This window comes from Corvus hawaiiensis, chromosome 12 (genome assembly GCF_020740725.1).
Source record: "Corvus hawaiiensis isolate bCorHaw1 chromosome 12, bCorHaw1.pri.cur, whole genome shotgun sequence".
Taxonomy (NCBI): domain Eukaryota; kingdom Metazoa; phylum Chordata; class Aves; order Passeriformes; family Corvidae; genus Corvus; species Corvus hawaiiensis.
The window spans coordinates 6,675,295-6,691,138 of NC_063224.1; the positions used below are offsets into that span (position 1 = coordinate 6,675,295).

Here is a 15,844-nt window from a genome sequence, read left to right on the forward strand (position 1 = left end):
CAAGCAGAGACCCCAGCGAGACACATTCCAAGAGGAACAACTTTAATGGGCACAACTCTGGTGTGCAGGCACGCTCACTGAACTCCTACATCACCCAAAAATAGACATTCAACAAAATAACAAAAATAGATTATTCCAGCTGCCTGAGGGTGTAGTGGGGGCAGAGTCCTTCTATCTTCCCTGGGCAAGAACCCTCATGGTGACCACCAGCAGGGGCTGAAAACTGGGCCTTTCCCACTCATCATCCCTGGCCTCAGGACATGGGAGGGGACATCCAAAGGCACTGGGGACCCTCTCCCTTCCACTTTTTACAGCCCCCACTGCCTGGGTAAGCATCCCTCCCTCCCTCCCTCCCTCCTGCCCCAAGGATGCCAAGCCTGTCAGAATGGAGTGGGTGGGGAAATTGGGGAGAGGGCCAGCAGCGGTGAGGGGTGGCCAGCCCCACTGTGGGTCCCTGGGCTCCTTGCAGCCCTACGGGGCAAGAGCAGTAGCAAAGCAGATGGTGTGGTCCTTCTTGTGGCCGTCCTTGGCGTGGGGAGCTCTGGCACGGCACAGCCACCATGGGGCTCAGCTGCTGCTGGGCTGCAGCTTGGCACTGTCAGAGCTGCTCTGCTCTGTAGACTTCCTCGCCTGCAGCACCATGGTCCAGTACCAGAGGAAGATGAGGAAACCTGGGAGAGGGGAGAGGAAGCATTGGTGAACCTCCTTGAAGGACAAACAGCAGTTGAGAGCGAGCCACCCAGCCTGACAGAGTTCCTCCTGCACCCCATCACCACCCCACCAACACCCCGTGAAAATCCTGGTGCCCTTCAGAGGAGCCCAGAGTCACAAGCTCACCTTGGAGGGAGTTGATGATGGTGAAGATATAGAGGGAGACAAGGCAGAACACACCAGAGGTGAAGGAGAAGAAGATCAGTGCCCAGGGGATGCCCAGCAGGATGCTCAGCCCAAAGAGGGCCAGGACGTGCTTGAGCTTGTGACCTTTTTTGTTTTGCCGGAGGATCTCCCGGACCATGGCCCCCAGCATGACCAAGTTAAAGAGGAACACCAGGCTGAAGAAACCCAGGTTCACGATGTTATGGATCAGGGGGCTCGTGATCCAGCATCTGGAGGGAGGAGAAAGGGCAGAGCATTACGCTGTGTCATCCCACAGGGACACAAGTTGGGAAGTGTGGTACCAGCCCAAAACCCAGGAAGGGGTGATGCCCCTGGCACAAAACCCCAGAAAAGCCCCAGGCCATGGTGAAGGTTTAGCCAGCTGACTTTACCTGTGAGCAGAGACCAGGTAACCCATCTCCCATGACTTACATGGTTGCGTTGATGGATCTGCCATCAATGGATTCATAGATGGGAATGGAGAAGGAGCCGTAGTTCGTCCAGCTAGCCAGGAAGATCAACATCACACAGCAGATGGGGAATCCTGGGTGCAAAGAGCAGAGTGAAGTGGCTGCCCTACTCCCTGGCCTTTGGACCTTCTGGAAGGACCTGTTGCCCCTTTCTCTCTGCATAGAGCACAAGCCAACATCCTCCCTCCCACCAGGAAACCAAGGATGGAGCACATGACAAGGGCACCTGGCATAAGCCCCAGCCTGGGAGGGAGCAGTGCTGTGCTGATCCCAGCTGGGGACCTCCCAGGGATGTGGAGCTTTAGGCCATGAAAGATCCTAAGATCTTCCTGCCATTACCTCTAGCCCAAAGCATGGCAGAGAAGCATGGGCACTTCCCTCATCCAGCCCATCTCTCTGGGCTGTCCTGGATGTTTCTTTCAGAAAGAGATGATCCCATTACTATTTAAAGATCCCAAGTGGTGGCTCTCACATGTCTCCGTTGCTGGGTGACCCCCATGGTGACCCACCCTTGCTCTAGCACCAGCTTCTGCTTCAGCCTTCAAGTCTCCTTCTCCACCAAGGCTCTTGACAGATGCCTGCTCCCCCACAGCTGTGTCTCCATCCCCATCTAGGCATCGTGTCTGGTGGGAAAGACCTACCCAAGTGCCCCTCCACCCTGTGCCCTCAGGATGTCTCTGCCTCCCCCATGCTCACCCCAGCCCACCAGGCAGAGCTTGCGGAGGAAGTGGTCATGGTAGGCGTTGAAGACTTCAATCACAAGCCGGTAGAGGTTGTAGCCCTCAATGCCCATCCAGGTGAGGCAGCTCAGGAGTGCGAAGTGCAGAAGCAGCCCCCCGACTCTGCAGACGGCCTCGCTGCCGCTGCCAGCCAAGTGCTCAGAGATGAGGAAGGTGACGTCCAGGACGAAGATTGCGACCAGCAGGTTCATGTGGATGTACATGCTCGTGATCTGGTCTCGTTGCTTGCTTCTGGAGAATCAAAAGCAGCAGACCTCACCACCATGCCTGGCCAGCACCAATGGTGCCCACAACACCCCACAGCCCTTCATGGGGCAACTCGCCCCAGCAGAAGAGCAAGGAGACTCTCTGGTAATGCGAGGGACTGAGAGACCAACCCCACAGGTGGGAACACCCATCCCCCATGCAAATCCAGCCCCCTGCAGCTGACCCTGAATTGAAGATGCTCAAAGGGCTGAAGCACTTCTCCTGTGGAGACACGTTGAGTGAGTTGAGGTTGTGTGGCCTGGAGAAAGCTCCAGGGAGACCTTAAAGCACCCCCCTGTGCCTAAAGAGAGCTGGAGAGGGACTTTGAACAAGGGCATGGAGTGACAGGACAAGGGGGAATGGCTTCAAACTGAGGGCAAGTTTAGATTAGATATTTGGAAGAAATTCTTCCCTGTGAGGGTGGTGAGGCCCTGGCACAAGTTGCCCAGAGAAGTTGTGGCTGCCCCATCCCTGGAAGTGTTCAAGGCCAGGTTGGATGGAGTTCTGAGCAACCTGGTCTAGTGGAAGGTGTTCCTGCCCATGGCGGGGGGGTTGGAAATGAATGATCTTTCAGTCCCTTCCAACCCAAACCATTCTATGTTTTTATGATTCTATGATTTCAGGTCTGAATCATCTGCTTAGGATCAGTGGCATGACTCAGGAGAAGACACCCACGTTCTTCTCCAGGTCCTTGAAAAGATCTTTGCAGACTTCTGCTTGCTGCATCCATAACAATAACCAAGGAGATTTTCCAAAATCATTGAAAAGAGCTGGTGTTCCTGAGCACTCTGCAGGAGACCTGACCAAGAAGGTGGATCCTGTACAGGAGAACTCTGCTTTCTTCAAGCAAGGCTCCTTCATGATGCTTCTAGCCAGGCCACCAACTGCCCATGGACAGCTTGTGCCCACCCAGGTGCTGATGGCCAGGGACAGGACACAGAGAGGGGGCGTGGGGTGAGCCATCAGACTGTACCTGAAGTAGAGGAAGAAAATGGTGCAAATGGATGCCAAAGCCGAGATCAGGCAGCCAACGTAGGTTATGATACTCAGGTAATTCCTGTGCAGGGGGGTGATGTCTGGAGAGGATACCTGAGGAGGAGGAGAGGTGGTGAGGAAGAACAGCCAGTGGGAATGATGTAGGGATGTGAGGGAAGGTGCTACCCACCAAGAGCACAGCAAAGTAGGTGAGGTGGTTGCACTTGCACTCTGTCTGGCTGCTCCCTGCCACTGTTGTACACCCATAGCTGTCCCAGCTCCCAGAACTGGCTGTGCAAGAGAAAGGGAGAGCATCTGGTGAGCAGCAGGAACATCTGCCTTGGGCTAAAGGATCTTCAGGGCAAGGTGTCCATGGAAAGAGGGAGAACAAGAGTGGCGAGTCCCAGCTTGTCCTAGGCCAAGCACACATACTCAAATAGCCCCCTCAGCATGAGAACCCATCCCTAGGGAAGGGGAAAGCTCTTCGGTTAGCTATGGAGGGAAAACCTGACATCTGCCCTGTGGGAACGGCTTATGGAGATGGAGTGAGGAAGGGAAGTGCAGAGCAACCTTCGCCCTGCTGGCGGGGCTGTGGTACCTTGGAAAAAGGGCCTGACTTCACACCCAAGGGCAGGGGCACTCACCAGAGGCGTCCTCCTGCCAGAAGACGCACAGTGGGATGACGTTCGTCTGCAATGACAAAACCACAGGCCCTGGTCAGGATGTAATTGTGGGTTTGTTGCCTGCCCAGAACTTTTGTTAGGGGACAACATGAGGCAGGAGGCAAGATGGTCTCAGGAGACAAGCTATGACTTTGATAAACCAGACTCCCCCTACAATGGGAGTGGGCTCCTGGCAGTGACCACTCTGTTAACCATCTGATGGAGCAGATACCTCCTCCCAGGTCCTCTTTTCCAAACAAGGGGTTCAGCTTTGAGCAGGCACCTGGCAGAGCCATGAATGAGCCAAGGGGCTATTAACTCAGAGTGTCCCCAGCCCTGGGGACTGTTCTGGATGTGACACATCTGCCATGAGGCATCTCCTGGAGAGGGGAAGGCAGTGCCACCACTAGTGCACACAGTGAAGCCATGATTGCGATACAGCCCCAGAAGACACAGCAGACCCTGCACAGGTAGGCCAAGGGCATGGAAGTGCTGGATTGTGACCACACCCTAAGCTGGCGGGGCCTGAGCCCTCCTTCCCCCTCCATTCCTGGTGGGATCAGGTTCTATGAGGCTGTTTCCCCACCTACCGGCAGCTCGTCATGGAAGAAAGTGAGGACCACCGGGTCAGAGAGGTTGGCCACAACTGTGTCCACCAGGGAGATGCTGACTACCTTGTTACCCAGGACATGGCTGCTGTTTTCATCCTGTTAGAGAAGAGGAGAAGGTGGCAGCGTGGGAAAGGAGAGCTGCCAGGTGTGAAGCAGAGGAGAGTTCCCAAGAAGGAGATCCCAGGACTTTCCCTGTCAAGCTTTTAGCTCATCTTTGAAGCATCTTCTCCCCGTGAGCACCAGCAGCCTGGTCTGGTGGCATCCCTGCAGCCCTGTACCACGGGACACCCCACCATGCCATTCACGTGGGCATTACCTGGAACATGGTCTGCCTGTTAATGTCCATGAGGAGCACTCTGTGCTCCACCACCTCCTCCCTCTCCTTCACCATCATGAACAGGCTGCTTGGCAGGTCCACTGTGAATCCCTGGACTTCTCCACCCTCCTGCAAGGAAAGACTCATCAGGAGAGAGGTCGGGAGAGAGCACAAGAGCATTAAGGCAGACTTTCCAGGACCCACCTCTCTCTGGGAAGCAAAGGTCAGGTGCTGAGGAGCCCGACTGGGCTGGACCCTCAGGACAGTTGCGTGCACAGTGGCGTTCCCAAAGGTCTGATTCTGCCCTTCGAGCTCCACCTTGGCCAGCATCTTCTCCAGCTTCCCAAGTTTGCTGTTGGGGAAGGGGCACAGTGAGCTGGATGCAGCAGGCACACATCGGCGGCGGCAGGAATGGGGCGAGCTGGGAACTCACCGCCGGAGCCTCTGCTGCTCCGTGGCTCCCATGGCTGGTGCTGGGGGCTGGGCAAGGAGGCTGTTGAAGGAGGTGAGCTGCTCCTCCACATCCTGCTCCCAGACAGGCATGCTCTCTGAAAAGGCTGATGGAAAGGAAATGCCATGAAATGCAGGGGTAGATCTGGCTTTTTCATGCCCTGAACTACCTGGCACAGCCCTGGTGGGAGCAGAAAGCAGAGAGCTTCAAGGTGACTCCAAGCCAGGGAAGCTGATAGTGACCCCAACCCACAGGGCTTTTCTGCCACACGGAGCTCAGCTCCCACTGAGGCCATGGGGACCTCATGGTGGAGACTGGACCCTAAGAAACCACTGCAAAGACCTCAATTTTCCAGGATTTCAAGTGGCATTTTTGAAAATCTCCACCTTTAGGGATGCTGTCTTTGGGCTGCTTCAAGAAAACCTGCATCCCCTTCCATCACCCTTCAGCTATCTTCATATCACCAGGCTAAACCATATACTGGGAAACAACCAGTGCTCTGATGATGCTAGAGAACAGACTTGGGATAAAACAATTCTTTAATTTCCCTAAAATAACATTAAACTGCATTTACCAAGGAAGGTGTATTCAACTTTAGCATCCATGGAGGTGTTCTTCCCACCCTTTTCGATGTAGGACACATTGAAGATGTACGCGCTGGTTCTTTCAGTCTTCTGACTCTCCTGTCCCCCGGGGATGCTGCTGGATGGGTCCCCACCCAGGAGGATGCTTTGCTTCCCATATGCCAGCCACAGGGTCCTGTTGGACTCGAACCAGTAGATGCAGAAGCGGTACCTGCCCAAGGGGGGGGGCAGGCTGTACTTGTAGGAAGATTTTCTCCTGTTTGGCGAAAAGGGCGCTTTTATTATCAGTGCCTGGGCCGTGTTCTTGATGATGATGGAGTCACGGTCGTGCTCGTAGATGACAGAGCTCTCCTGGGTCTGGTTTCGGTCACCGCAGAAGCGGAAATCCTCTTCCCTGTGGCCATTGGCTCCCACCCCTGCATTGTACAAGCACACAGAGACAGCAGATCAGCTGGAGGGACAGCCAGCCCTGGCAAACATTGCAGCCCTGCAGCAGCTGTCACACGGCACGCCAGGCTCTCCACCCCAGTTACCCCAGCCCTGTCCTATGGGCTGCAGGACACCAGCCACCTCCCCAATGTCACAGCCACGCTGCAAGGATCTGCCAGGGCCCCTCAGGCAACAGGACCTCCTGTCTTTCAGGGACACCCTCTCCCATGTGCTACCACCCACATCAGCAGAGACTGAAAGAGGACTTCTCCATTCCCAGAAGGGATGGATGGAGACTATCTCCTTTCCCTGGAAAGGACACATTCTGCCCAAAAGACCCACCAGAGGCACACTGGCCCATGAGATGTTTGACTTTTGTGGAAGCCTTGGTTGCATACACCTCATGGTGGCCCCCAGCCAAAGTTTTGGGGCTGCCAGTTACTCCCAGCAGCCCAAACCCAGCTCACCATCCCAAGGCAGGGCACAACTGGGATAGTCTACCTTGGAGAGGGGAGAGAAGGAGCAGGAAGAGAACCTTCATCCTGGGCAGCTCTCTACTTTGGCTTGGCCTTCGAGGAGACAGCAGAGCCTGGAAAAGGGAAAGGAAAAGGGGCCACATGAGCATTTGAGTATCCCCCATGCCATGGGGGCAGGGATGGAGAGCAAAGGCTGTGCAGGTGGGACACCAGCCAGTGTCACAGCCAGCTCCCTGCTGCCTCTGTCTCCATGAGGAGCCAGGATCACTGGGCATCCAACCTGGCTGTGGGCTGGAAGGATGGCAGAGGCTGGAAGCCCCTGAGCTCTCAGCACAGAGAGGGTGCCCCAGCACTCCAGCACAGGCTCCAATCACCTACGAATCCACATAGGAGGGGTCCCCTCTTCCGCTCTCTGCTCCATATCTCACTTAACGCCTTGCCTTGTTATCATAAATGATAGGAACAGAAGGAAACTGTGGTTTCCTAACTTGCCAGACCTAAAATTATTTTCTTGGGTGCTTTCAGCTCCTGCAGATTAGCTGAGGAGCTGGGCATGTTGCAAACCGCTCCATCATTTCATCCTGCAGAAGCAGGCTCTCCCAGGCACATCCTGGCAAGGCCAGCACAGCAACCATGGCTGCCCAAATCTGCTGCCCCCAACCAGCTGGGCCACATCCTGCACAGCCCCTTTGCCCATCCCTTCATCTGGCATTCTGCTCCACCACCCTTTTCTTTGTCTTTGCACAAGAGCAGGGCTTCTGTGACCTCCACCCAGGCCAGCACTGAGCACCCTTGGGTGCTGCTACACCCCTGAGCTCACCCAGCTACGCCTTCACACATACAGCCTTTTTCATCCTGCCTTCTGCCTGCCCCAGGCCACAAACTGCATCTCCAGCTCTGCTGGGATGCACCAAGTGTCATCTCCTCCTCACCCTGCTGTCACCTCAACCATGGGACACACCCTGCCAGGGTCTGGCAGCCAGCAGAAGCCCCTCCAGGTCTGACACAGTATTGGTGGGGGCTGCTGGAGCAGCTGGCCCAGCAGAACACTTGTCAATGCCCAAAGTGAAGCCAGCACCCTGTTTGCCACTGCTGCACCCCCATCCTGTACCGCTCTCAAACATCCCCTCAAAGCCCACCAGCTGTCAAGTCCTGTTCTGTTTGCTGTGAGTGGCTGCTGGGGCACCAACCAGCATCACCTGCAAAGGCTTGTGAGCGTTCCCAGGTGCTCAGGGGTCTTGGGATGGGAAGGCTGGGGAAAAATCACTTGCCTGAGAACCCATTAGCAGATTTCTCCCACCAGCACAGGCTTTGTCTGGAAGTTTCTGTAGCCAGCACGCATCCTGCATGGGTGTACAGCCCACTCCCTGTCCCTCCCTGTCTATTTCTTGCGGCAATTTATCATCGGAAGACAGCGGCTTCGGGTTGTTAATTAACCGCTGCCGCGGCTGTAACTAAGTGACACTAACGAGGTCTCCCAGTGTGGGGTGGGAGGGTATGGCACAGGCATGACTTGGCAGCAGTAAATGGATTTGGATGGGGCTGGCATCCCGGTGCCTTGCCACGTACTTGGGACTGATGCATAAATATCCAAAAAACATAGACCTGGGGTGGCAAAATGCTGTTGGAGATGGGAAACACCTGGATCACTTAAAAGCAATGGAGCTGCGCGTGAATTCCAACCGTGTTGAGGCAGCACAGAGCTGGCACACCAATAAAGCATCGCCGCTGGATGGGGAATGCTGAATCCTAACGAGGCTTCAGCCCATCCCACTATGCTGACATCTTTAAGATTTTATTGGGATGGTTGGAGGAGAGGATCAGCCCTTTTCAGCTGTTACTCAACTGGGACCAGAAATCCCTACGGGAAAGTGGGTGGGGGGGCCGGTATTTCCCCTCCGAGCCCTGTATGGTCCCGCTCGCCCTGACTCCGATTGTCGTTTCCTGAGCTGAACAATAGCAAGAGAAAATCCCCTGAAAATGGTTTCACAGTGAGAAACCACGGCTTCCATCCACGCTGGCAATAAGAATAGGAAAGGTAGCCGGATGTGCTGAGTTCTCATCAGAGCTGAATCCTGCCTCGTCATCTTCCCATACCCGGATGGCAGTGGGGAAAAATTGCTGGTTTGGCCTCAAAATCAAGCAGATTATGTACAAAGAGGTGGCAGACACTCTGCCGGGGCTGCACAGCTTGGAGCAGGCTCCCTTATCAGCAGAGAGGGAGGCTCAGGCCTGGACACCAGTTCGTATCCTTCCATCACCATTAACATACTGGTCTTGGAAAGAGAAGCCAAAGCATTATATTGAGGTCTCTAAACCTTAGGTGAATGGGGGAGGAAAAAAGACTAAAAAAAACCACGAATAAAAAGCCCAGTGTTTACTACCACCTTACTGCTTTCTGGGTAACTTGGCAGCAGGTATTTAAGATTTTGGAGGTGGCACGTGGCTTTTGGATATGACGTTTTTTCCAAGGAGAAGGGAAGATGCTCTGATGACTCAAACAAACACCGGAAACAGGGAGATCCAGGGGCTTTTATCTCTTTTCCTTTCAGGTCCGTTAGGAAAGTGACGCTCTGTTCCTCGAGATGTTAATGAGTCTGAAGCTCGTCACCACAGCGGGTTATTCAGGCAGGGACTCAGCAACATGATGAGGAAACTGTGGCACGGAGAGGCAAGCCAGGACGGGCTCCCAGAGATACAAAACAGCTTTGCATAAACAGCTTCCTATAGCAGGGGCCACAGAAAATGTGCCCTAGGTCTGGAGCTGTCCAAGGATGTGAGGACCCCATCGTGGTCCCTCTGCAAAGGCATGCCCCAGTGTCGGTATCTGAGTGCTTCACAAAGTGCCCTTGTCCTTGGCCAGTGGCGTGCGTCCGGCAGGGGCCAGCCACACGTTATTCATGCCATCGGCATGTGATTCCCGGCACCGGTGGGCGGCCGGGGCCGACCGGGCGCGTTTGTTAATGCCCTAAGAGTCGAGGGGCAGCTGCACTGCGCCGGCAGCCCGGCAGGGACAAGCTGTGCCAAGGGGAGAGGTGCAGTGCTTCAGCTTTTCCCAGGCCATGGTGCTGCACAGAAGGCCCAGCACCTTCAAGATGAGTCTTGCCAGCAGGATGAAACCAGATCTGATAGTGATTCCCACGGGAGCAGCACAGCTCCCTGCCAGATCTGTTCTTTGCCAGCCACTGGCAGCCGTCCCTTCCCACACAGGCGTGGGGAGAACCAAGGGGAGGCTGGCACAGGTGCCTGACAGTGCCTGGGGCTCCTGAGACAGAGAGTTTGCTTAGAGCTAGGTCTTGACATTCAAAACCTTTTTAAAATTTTCCATTTCCTAAAAAACACCACAAACAGAAATATCACAGTGAACTAACCCAGCATTTCCTTCAGTGCCAGGGCAACACGGCGCCCGGCTCGGTGGCACACAAAGACTGCGGCTTCAGCAGCAGCCACACACGCTCTGCCAGGTACACCTACACTGGGCTGAGGCTGATGTGACACAGCAACAAAGTGGTGCAAGCACATCTCTGGCCACAGGGGCTACAGACAATTGTCCTTGCCACGTACTCCCACCACACAGACTTCTTTGAGAGTGACCCCATGTCTCCTCCTGCATATCAGCCCTATCTTCCCTCCATCCCCCTTCCAAACCACTCCCTTGGGTTTCAAATGGCTCCCAAAACACCCTGTCCCCTCCCAGGTCTTACTCGCCTTCACGTGAGCTGGGTCCCCACTGCTTGCCTGTGCTTCAGGTGCCAGGGAAGGGAGGTGCAGGGCAGTGCAAAGTAGCTCAGGACCACCCCAAATCAGGCTCCCAGGCACTTGGCACAGAAAACAAGGTGCTGGAGCCTGGTGAGGGCAAAGCCTGCAGCACCCAAGGAGCCAGGTAAGAGACTGTGGGCCCCCCGGATTCCTGCCAGACCCCAGCTGTCGGGTGAGCTGATGGGAAAGGAGTTGGTGAGTCCAAGCGCTCCTGAAAAACAGGCGCCGACAGGCTGTGCCCAGCTGGTCCCGTGCAGACATTGGCACGCTGGGAGCCACCCAGCCTGCTGTCTGCAAACCACACAGCTCTGCGCCTGCACCCACGGGTGCCACCACAAGGTGCAGGGATGGCCAATCCCAGGGATCCCTGTTCAGGCAACACACAGTTGTTTGCAAACCTGTTACTCTGCGAATAGCAGCCCCCAGGCCGTGGGATTAAGAGCTGGACTGCAACCAAGTATGCAGCATTTCAGTCCTTGGCTTAATTCACATGGGAGCTGCGAACCCAGCAAGGGACATGGCAAACCCCCCTATGGCTGCAGTCCCGGGCTCAAAGGATTTGCCCCCCCTCCTCCCCATTTCTGAAACACTCCTGGCTCCCCGCTGGCGGTGGAGCTTGGGGAGGGGTTACTGCAGCCCTCAGACCATGAAATGAGCTTTGGCTGCCTTCCCTCCTCAACAGCCATTCGGACTTGCTGCCAGGAGGTTATTCCAGGAGACTTCATTTCAATTCTCCAGCTGGTCTCGCTGGGTTTTGCTGGTCTCTCTGGAGGGGCAGCACAGACAGCGGGCAGGGACCACCCCAAGCATCCTACATCCCATATCCCGCAGAGACATGCCGGGACCGGCAGCAGCAAACTGGGATGTTGCAGGAGGAATCCCCCCAAAAGGCATTTTAGGGAAGGGAGATCACCCTGTCGAGACATGCCAGCGATCCCACGGGAATGCTGCACCCTCCGCCGGGAGGGAGGAAGGGAAGGAATGGGGTGTGCTGGTGGTTCCCATAAAGTGGAAAGCAATGGCCACACACCGGGCCGACGGCCGGTGGAGATTCGTGGAGCTCAGCTCTGCCGCTGGCAGCAGCCCGGAACAGCCGGTCCCGGGCAGCTCAGGGGGCTTTGTGGCTTCATGGCCCAGGAATCCAGCCTGGCTCCCGGGCAGAGGAGTGCGAGCCCCATGGAACAGGGATGAAGGTTGGTTTCACAGAAAACTGGCACCATGGCCACGAGCAGAGACCCCGGGCTCTGCCCAGCCGGAGGCATCACACCCACCGCTGAGCCCCCGCACCCACCGGAGCGGGGTGCAGCTCGGGCCCCCCCATAGAGACCCCTCCGCTCCATCCGTCCAGGCTGCTCCCTGCCCAAGCAAGCCGGGGCGCTGCCCGATGCCACCGCCCGCGCGGAGCCCCAGTGCCCCCCAGCCCTGCTGGGCTGCCCCAGCCCCGGCTGACGCCCACCCCGCTCACTCCCCACCCCGTGCTCCCGCCGCTCTGCCCGCGCCCGGAGCGCCGCAGCATCTTCTCGGCTCCCGATGCCGAGCAAATGCCCCTCAACGCGGCCTTTGGGACCCCCACGGCGGACACCGGGCGCCCCGATCCTCCCTCGTCCCCGGTTCAACCACTCCCCGTTGCTCCCATACCTGGACCCGGGGCGGGCTCGGCACGGCCCGGCACCGCCCGGCACCGCCCGGCTCCGCACGGGACGGCTCGGCTGGGCTGGCACGGCTCGGCACGGTTCGGCTCAGCACCACTCCACACCTCGCAGCCCGGCTCGCTCAGCGCGGTGCCCCGGGAGCAGCGCCCCGCCCCGTCCCGTACCCCCGGAGGCGGTGACTCAGCGGGGCGGTACCGGAGTGCCCCGCACCGACCCCTCCAAGACCCCCGCGATCTCTGCGGCAGCCGCAGGGTCACCGCCGTCGCTCACGGCACCTGCCCAGTTCGGCCCGGCCCGGCTCTGCCAGGTTCGGTTCAGGTCGGCACGTCACGGCTCGGCTCAGCACCTCGCAGCCCGGCTCGGCACCTCGCAGCCCGGCTCGGCTCAGAGCGGTATCCCGGGACCAGCGGCCGCACCCCGTCCCCCAGCGAGACCCTCCGAGGTCGCTGCGGGGGCTGAGGGGCCGCTGCCCTCGGTCACGGCACCTGCCCGGTTCGGCTCGGCCCGGCTCAGCCTGCGAGCACCGCACTGGGAGCACCGCGCTGGGAGCACCGGGCTGCGTCCCCCCGGCCGGCACCGGCACCACGATGGGCTGGGGGAGCTCGGCTGGGGACAGCCGGGCGTGCCGGGTCCCGCCGCCCTTCAGCGGGCTGGCGGGCATCCAGCGGCGGCCCGGGGCCGGAGGAGCCGGAGCCAGGAGGCTGCACGCCTGACTGCCAACGGGATTAAAAAATAACAATTAATGGGAAAGCAGCCGGGACGGAGTGTCCCCGTGACCCCTGTCCCGCTCCCCGCAGGGTGTGAGGGAGGAAAGGAGCAGGGCAAGGAGCCCAGATCCCAGGAGAGGCATACACAGCACTCCCCCGGAGCAGGTGGGCTGGGATCTGGGGTGTAGAGCCTGCATACGACCCCAGGGCTCCCAGCACCCACCCCAAGGCTGGAGATGGGCACCCCTGGCCCTGAGTGGGAGCTGAGGCTGGAAGCGTAGAGGCAGCACTGTCGGAGTGGGTAAAGCTGCTGCCAAGCAGCGCCTGCATCCAGCCCTTTGTGTGCCCCGGGAAACAGCCGGGCTGGAGAAAGCCGAGACGCAGGGAGCGGAGGGAGCAGGGCGGGGGGGAGGGCTCCGGGAAGTGCCCTGGGTAAATAGTTGCTCTTGCAGATATTTTCAATGGCTTGAATGAGACTTTTCTTTCTGCAGAGGGAAGGGTGGAAACAACGTCCCGCTCCAGCAGGCAAGGTGATGGACCTTGATCCACAAGGATTGTGCCACCACAGGTGCCACGGCTGCTTTGGGATCCCTGGAGCAGGAGACACCCCGCACGCTTGCATCGCCCCACCGCTTGGTTTAATTTCCATTCCAAGCCCCCAATTTTCCTGGCTGCCACGGGACAAGGCTCCCATGGGAAGCAGCTCACATGGCCGGACCGTGGCTAAAGCGGCCGGACCATGGCTAACAGAGCCGCCTTTGAAGTCCGGCGGTCCCCAAGCCTCGGGGAGCTGGGCCAGCTCTGAAACGCACGCTCATGGCAACCAGAGCCGCGGGAGCATCGCGGTGAGCCAAGCCTCCCACTGCGGGTCACCCCGACCGGCTCCTTCGGGAAACGCCATAAATCCACCTCCCGGGAATAATTCTGCTAAACCCAAGATTAGGCTCTCCTGGAGAGGGGAATTAGGTACAGACCCCTCGGACCAGCGAGGAAAGGACTTTTTGCTGCTGTTCGTGGAACAAAGAGCCTTTTGTCTGCATTTGACGTTATCAGGAGTTATTTTTAGGTCAACGACTGCACTTGCTGGTGTTGTCGGGATTATCTGTAAATCGACAGACCTTCAAAGACACTGCCCGAGCACGAAGAGGGAGGAAATCCTTGTGTTGTCTCTTGCAAGGGACATTTGCCCTTGGGCTCGGCCTGATAAGGGTTTATTGCTCAAGATGGGGAATTCCTATAAAAGCCCTACAACATCTTAAGAGTCCTAAGAGCTCCTAAACCCATTAAAGGTCCTAAATATGCTTAAAGTTCCTGAAAGTCCTAAAAGATGCTGAAAGCCCTAAAAGATCCTGAAAGCCCTGAAAGTTCCTAAAGCACTAAAACCTCCTAAATGCCCTAAAATCCCCTAAAGCCCTAAAAGTTCCTGAATAACCTTGAAGTTCGTAAAACCCCTAAAAATTACTAAAAGCCCTAAGAGTTTTTAAACCCCTTAGAAGTTCCTAAAAGTCCTAAAAGATACTAAAAGTCCCAAGAGCTTCTAAACCCCTCAAAAGTTCCTAAAAGCCTCAGATGTTCCAAAAAGGCTTAAAGTCCCTAAAACCCCTTCAATTACCTGAAAGCCCTTAAAGCTCCAAGAGAACCCAAAGACTTCCAAAATCCTCTAAAAGCCCTAAATCTTCCTAAAAGCTCCTTAAGGCTCCGGCGCCGGCAGCAGGCGGAAGGGAGCGTGCCAGCAGATCACGGCGGCGTGGCGATGGGATGGGCAGACTCCGGCAGGAGAGGGCACGTCGCACCAGGCTGCTGCCAAACAAGTGAGACAAGTGTGGGCAGGGGAGCCCTGGCACCGTCTGCAGCCGAGGGCTGTGCCAGCCCCACTGCCAAGTGCTGCGAGCCCCACTGCCACGGTGCTCAGACCCCCTAAAAGCCCCTTGGGTGCCCCCAGCAAAAATGCAACCATAAACAGGGCTCAGCCCAGGTCCACTGGAGGGAGGTGGAAGAGGATGAGGAAGCAGATGGGTGCTGGTGGGAGGGGATGCCCCCAGATCTCTCATCCAAATCTGGTGAGCAATGCCAGGGCAGCCTTGGGAATCTCGGAGGATGGTGACCCTAGGGGAAAGCCTCAGCTACCTTTGAGCTGGCTGTGGGTGCTGATGCTCCCCCATTGCTGCTGCTCCACCTCCCTCAGCCTTCCTCCTGGAAAAACATCCGGTGGGGAGGTGGGTCCACCCCACCCCACGTCGGGATTTGTCCCTCAACAATACCAGCGGCTCAACAGGTGCCAGGGCTGTAAAACCTCAACCTGTAGGCACAGCAACAAACCCGGATTATTTGTTTAGGCTCAGCTTTGCAAATAAACCCCTGGTGATGTCAGGGAAGTCTGGGGGAAAATTGGTCCCTGGGGGTATCTGCACAAGTGCCAGGTGAGGATGCTCCCATGGGATGCGGTAATTAGGCTCATCAGCTCCCCAGCAGACAAGTCCCAAAGGCAGATCCCAAAATGAAGCCAAGGTCTTCTTCAAACCTTCCATTTCCCACATGGATTTAGTGTCTTTCCTGGCTGCTTGTTTCCCCAAAATCTGGAGCATCTGCTACAATTCCACAGCTTTGCCCCTGAAGCCAGGCACCGTGGTGCCACCAACCTGCCTCTCCTGGGGAGAAAAGGATGGCACAATCCCTCCAGCAGCCTGACCCTGGCCTCCTGCCAGGTAAGGTGCCTGGAAAGGTAAATGGCACCATTTCTCCTTGAGAAGATCATAGGGGCCGGGCCCCCTCCTGCCCGTGCTGCCAGGTGCTGGATTGAGCCGGCCCTGGCACCGTGGCACTGACCAGGTGGGAGGCTTGATCCCAACCCGTGCTCCCCGGGGGCCTTGGGGAGTGCTTTGACCCTGCT

The 15,844-nt window shown here is 57.2% G+C and overlaps 1 protein-coding gene across 1 annotated transcript; it reads right to left on the reverse strand.

Annotated features, from left to right (window-relative positions):
* Positions 1-25: 25 nt before the first annotated feature.
* Positions 26-12,482, reverse strand: ADGRG1 (adhesion G protein-coupled receptor G1). Its single transcript, XM_048316820.1, has 14 exons — positions 12,234-12,482; positions 6,862-6,949; positions 5,922-6,347; positions 5,330-5,453; positions 5,101-5,248; positions 4,897-5,025; positions 4,560-4,676; positions 3,952-3,997; positions 3,498-3,598; positions 3,306-3,421; positions 2,043-2,317; positions 1,309-1,420; positions 838-1,106; positions 26-671 (listed from the first exon to the last, which is right to left on the reverse strand). The coding sequence occupies exons 2-14, from the start codon at positions 6,899-6,901 to the stop codon at positions 568-570; spliced, it is 2,007 nt and encodes a 668-aa protein (XP_048172777.1). The 5' UTR covers positions 6,902-6,949; positions 12,234-12,482; the 3' UTR covers positions 26-567.
* Positions 12,483-15,844: the final 3,362 nt, after the last annotated feature.